We start from the raw sequence: 10,340 nt of genomic DNA, 5'->3' as shown, positions 1-10,340 counted from the left end.
ACAAGGAATTTTTGAATGTGTGAATTTAGCTATAGATACGCTCTCTCTTGAGATTTACAGAGTTGCATAGCTTCTCTAAGAACTGTCTGTAGCCATCCACGTCGGCGTGGATGGCTAGAACGAGTTTCTTGGGACAAATTTTTTTTGCAGTGATTCATTCTCAGTAAGCTCCCTCAAGATATCCACGCCGACATGGATGGCTAGAAGGAATTTCTCAAGATAAAATTTTATAATTGGGCATGCTTTTTTTTAAATATGTTAGCTGCCTCTTGTTATCCACGCCGACTTGGATGTTTTGGTGGATGATCAATAAATAAAGTTTTTGATTTTTTTAATTGCCTCTAGGCATTTGCGTCGGCATGGAGTCCTAGAGGCAATTTCAGTGAAGTAAATAAATTGGTTTTGGTTGTGTTTTGCAAGTCCTTCAATTCGTGGATGAGGTCGCAAAGCGAGACGAATCTCTTCAACTCAAGCTTCAAGTATATTAGAGAGCAGTGATCAAATAAGTGCAGTATCTGTCACTGATATGACAGAAGGTTTGGAGACACAAGAAGAGGAGATGCAAAGTCAAGACTTGGGGCTTGGCTCCATAAATGAAGTTGATGAATCTCTTGCTCCACAAGAGGCATGTTTACAAATAGTGCCTTATGTCGTACGAGATGAAGTAGCAGTAGATACTGAGACAGGGGATGAGCACAAGCTATACATGCATAGAGGACAAGATATTCTTCAATGTACTCGCATGTTTAGTTGTTTTGATTGTCCACCAATTCCTTTATGTCGATTGATCCCCTATGCAAGGGTGAGAGGCTTAAGAGATGATGTTAGTGGATTGAAATCTGCTTTTGCAAAGGAGGGCTATATGCAAGAAAAAGGAGCTTTTATTGTTTCAATTTGGAATTGCAAGAAGGAGGAAGCTTATGTTATAGGTATTTCATTTCTCTACTTTGATCTTTTCTACTTTCTGTTTCTATTGTGTTTTTTGTTGTTCTCATAAATAGTAGTTGAGTATGCTTTTCTGTCTATGCTTATCTATTTTGCAGAGGACCTTCTTACTTCATGGGACCCAATATGGGATGATATACATAAAGAGTTTGAAATTGAGCTTTCTAAAAGACCAAATATTCAAGCCCTTTCTAATAAAATGTTCTACGTTTGGGAGGGTAATCATAGAACGGTCGCTTGGATGGCTGCTATTAAAGAGAGATTCTCCACTGATCGAGAGAAACATTGTAGTGTGCTTTGTACAGTTTATTGACCCTATGCGAGTGCCAGAGATAGCTCTTCTTAGTAGCTTGCAAAGAATGAATTTGTAAGTTTTATGACTTTCCATATATTCTAGCAAAAAATGTCTATGTTATGTTTCTGACTATGTATGTATTGTATATGAACTTGGAATAGCATGAACACACATGCTCTTGTGGTCACCCATCTTAGGGATGAGCTTGTCAACTGCTCCCACATTTGTGCAGCAGATCATGAAGCTTATGTAACAGGGCTTCCAGAAAAAGATCAAAAGTTGATTGCTACAGTCCGTAAGGAATACTCGAAGGGTGTGGAGCCTTGGTATACACTTACTCGTCGATACTTGGGAAAGCTCTTATACGATGTAAGTGTCTTTGGCCTACTTTTTAAGAAAGATCTCGTGTTTGGTTTTTTTGAAAATATGTGTTTTCAATTGTGTATTGAAGGATAAAATATCCAAGTAATTGAGCCAAAGAGTATGTGCTTGTTTTTTTGCAAATTATTTATTTTTTAAGTATGTGTTGAAGGTTCAAATGTCCAAGGAATTGAGCCAAAGAATAGAGCAATCTAGGCAGACAATGACAAATGAAGAACTTATAAAAGAGGAGGAGAAGATATTGAATGATTTAGCACTCAAATATGGAGAGCGTGTTGGAAAGGTGGTTGAAATATTTTTGTTTAGGTATTTTGCACATAGTGTAATAGCTGTTCAAACTTGGTTTTTTACTCGTTGCTCAAATCTGCAGTTACTAAATATTGTTGATCCGAATCTTGGATCGGATTGGATGGTTCGAGTTCTTGCACTCAAGTGGGGTCCTGATAGTTGGGCTATGCTTGAGAAACTGAACTTGATTGCTATGCATGATGCTCCTGTCTTGAGCAAACTGTTATGGGTTTCCTTGCTTGAGGCAGACAAGATTACTAGAGCATCTTATGGTTTAAAGAAAGGAGATCATGTGTATCGCATGTAAGTGAAATTTCTTTTGACATTCAAGAATCTTTGATGTACGATTGCTAGTTTTTTGTGATTGTTTTAGTTTTTTCTCATCTTCATTGTTATGTAGTTGGATTCATAGAGAAGGCCTTCTACAAAGGATTTTTGAGAGGGCCACAAAGTTTGTGGAGGACTTAACCAACATTGTTGGTGGTATTTTGTTGCCTCATGATTGCTCTCTTGCCTCTTACTTTGAGGAGCTCAAGTTTGAACACGACCCTATCTTTTTCCTTTGGAAACCTCTCTTGAAGCTAAGACAAAAGATGTTGACAAGCAAGCTATGAAGAAAGTGGACACAGTACGCATGGCATCTCAACGGCTAGCCTATTGGTCAAGCTCATCATACTTTTATTTCAAGCTTTTTATAATTACAAAGTTTGTAGTGATGTTATTTTGTTTGATTGTTTTAGATTTCTATTATCCTTGGTTGGAAAAGGCTTTCTTCCAGGGATTCCATTCTTAGCTAAGCAGTGGGCACAACTATCTATTGGGGAAGAATGCATGTACTCCCCTTCCATACATAAGCTCACTACTTGGGAGATGGAGACATGCCCATGGTGGATAGACATGGCTTCTGGGCATGTATTGGCGCGAGAGAGAGAGAGAGAGAGACACAGAGAGAGAGAGAGAGAGAGCTTCACGATACTATGAGAGTTGGTGGCGCATCCGTCGATGTGCCTCTACCTCCTAGAGTGAATGAGGTAATATCAGGTAAATGGTTACTCAAAACAGACTCAACCATGATTTGTTGAAGAGCTTTAAACTCTCTTCTTTCTTAACTTATTTGTTTTACATACTGGTGATATTGTGTTTTATTGCTTTTTCTAAGCTACAAATACTTCTCACAAGGGAAAGGAGGTGATTGTTGAGACTAGGGTGGATGAAAACATGGAGCGAGAGCATGGTGAGCTATCAATTACGATGCAGACGTTTGTATGTTCATTTATTGGAGTTAATTCACATTGTTTAGCCTCTTGTATCGCAGTAGCTCATGGGGAGATTGTTGCAAAGAAAACCATTTCTTTTGTCTACATCGTTGATATTCCCTTGTCTTCTCTGTCCTCATTGTCTGACTCACGATGCATGGCCATTTCTGGGGACTACACAGCCATTGCTGCTGATTTTAGGGCCGGTGTTCGACATCCGGCATGGATTCGTGTTCATGAGCACATGGGATCTGCACGCTTTGATGGGACCTTGTGCGTTCGTGGTGGGAGAACAGTCGCATGGGTTGCTGATTTTATTTTTTTGGATCTTCCCTTTGGTGGTTCCCACTTAGCCTCCCCTGTTGTGCCCCTTTGGGATATTTGTAGTGAGGATCATGTTCGTGCAGGCATGCAACTTGCATATTCGACTTTGTCAGACTCTGGGTGGTTGTTGATCATGGTCTCTATGACAGGTTTGTGCTTCAATCTTAATTTTATACAATACTTGTCTATATTTTTGTTGTATGTTTTCTATTATGACTTTAGAAACCTCTTGCAGGAGATACCATTGGTTGGGTTGAGAGATTTTGTCGTGCATCAGAGATGACTATTCATCGTCGCATTGTAGTCCTTCATCATGGAGCTTATGGTTATGGTAATAGCTTTGGTGGTCGGATTGAGGTAATGATCTTCTACATAATTAACTTGTTTGTTTCTCATTTTGGTGTGTTATTGTTATTTTTATTGTTCTAATTGTCTATGTGGTGGTGTAGTGTCATTTTTCTCTCTTACTTATGGTGCATAGGGTTGGCATGCAACCACCTTGCTTTGTGGTTGAGAGCACTCCGCTATTCAATCGACTTGGCATGCAACCTTTGGATTCTTACATTATGCACCATCTTCCAGAGTCTTCTCTAGCGAGATCATCATCCGGGGAGCCATGGCGTGGTGGCTTGCAACGAAGTCATTCTTTTATTGCATGTTTTGTGGAGCTTCTTTGTAGGCCTGGAGGTCTTTGTTTGGAGTTGGGATGTGGTACATCGCTCGTATTGGCAGCATGCTTAAGCACAGGGCGGGTGTGTGCAGCAGTCGACAGTGACGACACTTTGATTTCAGATTATGTGCAACCATTACTTCGCCCTAAAAAGCGAAGCAGAGAGGGGGCCTCCACCTCTCTTCATGTTGATGATGTGGGTGACATGCCTTCGCGTGTCAACCCCTTTGATGACTAGTGAGAGTTCACCTTACACTTCATTTTCCCCCACTATTTTATGTTTCCATCATGCTACTTTGTCACTTTTTGGTATCATTGATTGTTCAGTATTTGAAAATTATGGATAATGATTCAAACAACAGTTTGAGATTTCTTGTGTTTCAATGATGAAGGTTATGTATTGCTTACATGTGGATTGTGAGACTTACCTTTTTCTTTTTGTATGGAAGTGTGTTGCCAGTTTATGTTGAGGGGATTGCAAAAACCATGGCTACCGATATACGATACGATTTTGACATCCACAAGAAGTGTCAGAGGCGCAATGTCTTTATTGATGACGAGTGTGACTCTTCATAGTCATGAGATAGAACCGTAGCATTTCTTGTTGTTGTTAAAGTGTAGAGGCATGACATGTTGCTCTCTATATTCCACTTGTTATCTTACAATCCTAAAGAAATCTCTCTTTTTTGGTTATAAGATATGACAATTATCTCTTAATATAGTTTAGAAAATTTGTAGATGTATGAGCATTGTTGACTAAATTTAAAGTTAAAATTAAAATTATGGTGTTGAATGTAGTTGTGGATCATTGCATGGTTTGTAATAGCTTTGCTACCTGCTTGGGTTTCTCATTGCTCGACATCAAGCCTCAACTGCACAAAAGAATATAAAGTCTAATTTTGAACAATGCTATTGCTACGATTACTTAGGGATTCTAGAAAAGATTCTCATTTTGAACAGTATTATTGCTATCACTTAGGGCTTTAAGTAGGATCTTCATCCATCTTTCTTAACAAAGCCCATTTGGTTTCTTTATTCATTTGCTCGGATTTTCCTTCGCTTGACAGTTCTCGCTCGCCACATGGTAAGACTCCTATTTGGCTGATCTATGCACCCTTGTGGCCGCTAGTTTTTGGCACCAAAATCAGGCCAAGGAAACATGAAATTCAATGAAATTTATGTGTTTTCACACCCACCCACCCACCGATGCGACACCAATTCAATATCATTGACTTTGAGAAGCAAAATTTCAATAATTTTTCAAAGGAAAATTCATATTTTTGCACACTACAAATATTATGAAACATAAATACAAGAGAACACAAAATAGAAAGGTAATTCAACGGATCCCATTAATACTTCAAAGTAGGAAAATTACATCATTTATGGAGTGTGTCCACAATTATCTTCAGCATGTGTTGGCATCTCTCTTGAGCAGGACATAATGTGATATTGCCTCAGGATGTGTAGTCCAATAGAGGCATGTATCCCTATTTGGACTAGAACCTTGCCATGAAAGCTAGTTCCAAATGCAATATATGTTAGGGATCTACATACACGAGGAACACTACATTGGCGATTCGAACAATGGTGCTAAGGCACAAGACCTTACTCAAGGCCTTCAATGACCACATCCTAAAGTGACCTTGGGGAGTGAAATTGCTATGCAAAATGGTGACATAGCTAGAAGGTAATTGTCCCCACTGTAGTATGAAAGGGAGGATTGTGGTCCAAATGTTGTCTGTCGTTCCATGCTACAAACTCATCAACTCCAATACATCCTAGCACAAACCAAGTATGGGTTAGAAAAGAAAAATTAGCCTAAAAACATCAGTCGAATGTAGCTCAACCGAATGTAGCTCAATGTTTTACCTCCTACCCCTTGTCCTCCTTTTTCCTATTCTCCTTGGTATCCAAGTCAATGCATGACTTGGCTGCATCCACAATCTTGGGCTCATCAGAAGGCAAGGACTGCACTAGCATAGGCCTACTATAAGCCACAATGTTGGCTTGAAAATCCTCCTCTACCACATCCAATTGCTTTGGTGCCAAAATCTCCTAACAAAAAAGTACGATAGTATCAGTGATGGAGTTGCCGAGGGGTAAGAGCTTGGTCTTGAGGGCATTTGGAGTCAAATCAAGGGGGAACATGGTGTTGGTGTACAACACACTTAAGCACTCATCCATGCACAAGACAAAGGGAATTTCTAAGGCATGCCAAAAAATAAGCTCCTCCCCATTCACCACCACTATTGACAAGCAGTTGATCTCTACATCGGAGATGGCCTTGTCCAACAAAGGCACATCCTCTAGAGGGGATCCACCCCCAATTTATGCTTCTTTAATTCCAACACCCCTATAGCCTATTCATCGAGGAAATGCCATGCATATGGAGGCATTTCCTGAAACTGGTTAAGTCACTTGGCAAACAAATACTTTCCTTTGTGGATGTAGCATAAGAGGTCGTGCAAGGCATCTAGATCCTTGCATGTGGTGGAATAGCCACAACATATTTAACAATGTCCTCTTCCATGAATACTGCATTCTCTACAAATGTGTCACTGTGGAGCTCAATCATGGCAATGAGGTCAAGGAGAAAAGTGAGAAGAGTGTGCAGCTCTAGCTTTCCCTTATATTTGGTATCTTCAAGGAAGAGCCTAAAGCATGATAGAGGGGTGGGTGTGGGTAGAGAGGCACTCGCAAAGGCAATGGATGCTTCCCTACTCGGTTTTGAGAGCAAGAAGACAACAAAAAATCTCAAGAGTTGTAAAAGTCAAAATTGTAAATGAGTTATTGAGACCCCCCTTTTATAGTTGGGGTTTTTTTTTAAAGAGCCAATTTTCTAAAAATAACTCAAACGAATTTCATTTTTAAGTGAGCAACTAGATCACACAATTGCAATGGAATTTCATGTGCATGAGGCAGAGATTCATAATGATTCCAAGATTTTTATAAATTATACTAAACTGGAAAACAAATTGTACACGTGACAACTGCATCTAATAGAAAAATTGTATTATAAATCCAAAATGTATCAAATTTGGCATGTCAATTACAAGGGGGGATTTTCTTAAAAACATAACAATAAGGATGCTACAATAGTGATAGCACAGTTCCATCCACACCCCAATCCTCTTGGACCTTCATTTTGTCTTTCATTCTCTTTCCAATCTGCAAGCATTAAATATAAAGTGAGCCATTGAGTGTAAGACTCTATAGCATCAAAATTCTTTGGTGAAAACATCCTCACCTTGTGAGCTTGAAGAAATGACGTGCATGATTTTAAATAGCACATCCCAATACCTCTGATGCTCCAACTTTGCAATGGTACCTATCTCCATTGTGCATGCCCTCCACAAAACCACTAAAGAATCGGATGTTTGATGTCTCAAAACTGGTTTTGTTTGGTCTTATTCATTGGCGCAGCCGTGTCCCCCTTTCAGGGAGTGGCTAAAACTGGTTTTGTTTGGTCTTATTCATTGATGCGACCATGTCCCCCTTTCAGGGAGTGGCTTTTTATTGGCCTGTTTACCCTAAGATCTTACATCAACCACATAAACCCTTTTTTGTAACCGCTACATCAGTTTTTTTAATTTAACAGACCGTCAAGATCTTGCATCAAACATGCATGTGATAGAGATTGCAGAAAGAGTCTCCAATGAAAACTTGTACGTAGAAGAACAGACGAAGGTAGACCGTGCAAAATTTATAGAAACTTCCTTGTGCAAAGTTGTAGACCACGCAAAAACGGTTGGGAATAGAGGGAATGGACATGAAATGAGCTATTTTTATAGGTCAAAACAGATATGTAAAAATCTACAGCTTGTACTTCACGACCTATAGGCAGTTTGAGTGATGTATCTCAAAATTTGTGTGAAGATTTTGAGAAAACTTTCTTTGGCAAAGTTGAAGAGGACAAAAAACCGGTCAATAATTGCAAAAATCGGCTTGAATGAAGACGTTTTGATAGGCCAAAACAGATCTGCAAAAACATGTTGTAGTTTTTGCTGCTTCTCCGCTGAGCTCCAATGATGCTCCCAATCCCTGAGCTCTATACCATTTGAAGTGCGCATACGAGAGCGTGTGTGTGCGTGTGTGTGTGTGTGTGCAGCAATGGAGAAGAGAGAAGAAGAGAGAAGAAGAGAGGAGACACTGGTTTGGGTGGACCCCAAACACAATAGTGTTAGGGTTATGAGTCCTTATTGCTTCATGTAGAATGAATGGTGAGTGTTAGTTCCCGGTTAGTCTCCAACCGCCCAACACTTAGGCGCGGCACATTGGGCTTTATCACCCCAATATGTCCAGCATGTGTGAGACTATAGGGTTCCATATGGAAAAGAGAAAATAGCTTATGGGAGATAACAAATAGCATGTGGCTATAATGTGTAGCATGTGTGTGATTATAGGGCTCCACTTGGCTATAATGTGTAGCATGTGTGAGACTATAGGGCTTCATGTGAATATGCATATAATGGAGCATGCTTGGCTTAAGAAATTTTTCTCACTATTAGTGTAAGCTAAATGCTTATACCAACAAGAGAGTTGTTGAACCAAACAACCATGACAATGAGTTACTTATATTACAATGGGTGATTGAGTGTGCTTATATACTACCAATAGAAATTGTACCTAGAATCGTACAGAAAAGACAAATTAATAACTAGAATCACATTGGGCATTCACTTGAGTTGTATAAGATTTAACATTTTCAACTTAAAATAATACATTTTGCCCAAGATATAGCTTTCACATTCACGTCAATCTTTTACTACAAGAGGGATCAATGAAGCAATACAATTTAGCACACCAAGAACTTTGAATAAAAAACCACTTTGACACGTATTTCATATGGATTGAGTCAAAAAACCCATTGAATAAAGAGAAATGCCACAATTCTATCATGTGAACTAAAGGCATGAGATATATAGCTATTAACCATAAATTTTACAACAAGACCAAGCCTCACAAGGGCAGAGATACAAAAGACATTCTTTTAAATTTTATGTATATACAATGGCGATTGTGAAGCCCCATACCGACGAGATGGTAACCAATGGCCATGAAACTTTGTAGGAGTGGGTAATACACTCTTTTGTCATTGCAAAGTTTCATGGCCATCACTTATCGTCTCATTGGTCTCGGACTGTGCAAATGCTAATGTTTTGCCATAGGGTTCTCAGTGAGCCTTGTGGCAAGAAATTGGTGATTGTGTAGCCCCATACCAACGAGATGGTAACATATGGTTATGAAACTTTGCAGGGATGAGTAATGCACCCTATCACGTGTCCTTGCATGGCCGTCGCTTACCGTCTCGCAGGTCTGGGATTGCACAAACACCATTTTTTTTCCATAGGGTCCTCAATGAACCTTGTTGTCAGAAATTGGTGTTTGTGTAGTCCCAGATCGATGAGACGATAACCTATGGCCATGAAACTTTGCATAACTACAAAGTTTCATGGCCATCGCTTACTGCCTCACCGGTCTAGGGCTGTGCAAATCCATTTTTTTGCCATAGGGCTCATTGAGTGCCCTATGGCAAAAATTTGGCGTTTGTGAAAATTGGATTTTGCACAGCCTTTGATCGGCAAGCTGGTAACCGATGGCCATGAAACTTTGCAAGGGTGGGTAATCCAACCTACTCCCTATCCCTACAAAGCATCACTTTGCTATGGTCCCTGGTCGTCTGCATCACGCCGTCTTTGCAGCTTTCTCTTTCTCTCTTTGAATCCGACCCTCGAACTCGATGACTTGAGTTCGAGTTCATGTGTAGTAGGACTTATTTTTCAAAGTTTTAGCAATAAAGTTTAGTTGTTTTAAAGTTTGTCCGCAATCTAGGGTTTCATTCTGATTGTTTTCGTTTAGTTTCAAATTTTGACTCGAGGAACATTTTGGGGGCCCTTTTTGAGGGTATTAAGGTTGAATTTTGGAAAAGTTTTGTATGTAGGAATGTAATCCTAAACACAAGGAAAATATGGGCTCTTTGAGTATTTTCAGATTCCATCGTTTTGATGCTCATTTCAGCCCATAGATTAAGGAAAAAGTTAGAAAATGTTGTTTTACATTGTTTTTGTAGAAATTTCCAACTTGCAAGTTGATTTTTGGAGAATCCAAGCAAGATGTGCCTTTTCTGCGTCAGACGACTACTGAAGAAAGCGACCAGGTGAACAATTATATGTGAGAC

At 39.5% G+C, this 10,340-nt stretch overlaps 1 protein-coding gene across 5 annotated transcripts; it reads left to right on the top strand.

The window, feature by feature from the left end:
• The first annotated feature begins 240 nt into the window (after window positions 1–240).
• LOC147432975 (uncharacterized) lies at window positions 241–9,555 on the top strand. Of its 5 annotated transcripts, XR_015185590.1 has the most exons (8): window positions 241–929; window positions 1,044–1,312; window positions 1,402–1,609; window positions 1,773–1,904; window positions 1,992–2,212; window positions 2,310–2,569; window positions 2,650–2,950; window positions 3,069–3,143. XR_015185590.1 is itself a non-coding variant. In XM_086492720.1 (7 exons), exons 1-7 carry the CDS (start codon window positions 2,788–2,790, stop codon window positions 9,553–9,555), a joined length of 1,041 nt encoding a protein of 346 aa, XP_086348846.1. In that variant the 5' UTR covers window positions 2,536–2,787. The 5 variants fall into 5 exon arrangements, 3 of the variants coding, with proteins under 3 accessions (XP_086348846.1, XP_086348845.1, XP_086348844.1); XR_015185589.1 differs by having other exon boundaries at window positions 2,310–2,950; XM_086492720.1 differs by lacking the exons at window positions 241–929; window positions 1,044–1,312; window positions 1,402–1,609; window positions 1,773–1,904; window positions 1,992–2,212 and adding exons at window positions 3,225–3,638; window positions 3,725–3,846; window positions 3,939–3,962; window positions 9,233–9,338; window positions 9,419–9,555 and having other exon boundaries at window positions 2,536–2,950.
• Window positions 9,556–10,340: the final 785 nt, after the last annotated feature.

This window comes from Adiantum capillus-veneris, chromosome 20 (assembly GCF_014529385.1).
Source record: "Adiantum capillus-veneris isolate H3 chromosome 20, ASM1452938v2, whole genome shotgun sequence".
In the NCBI taxonomy this organism is placed as follows: domain Eukaryota; kingdom Viridiplantae; phylum Streptophyta; class Polypodiopsida; order Polypodiales; family Pteridaceae; genus Adiantum; species Adiantum capillus-veneris.
The sequence above is the reverse complement of the archived record's forward strand: the minus strand, read 5'-3'. Positions and strand labels throughout refer to the sequence as shown.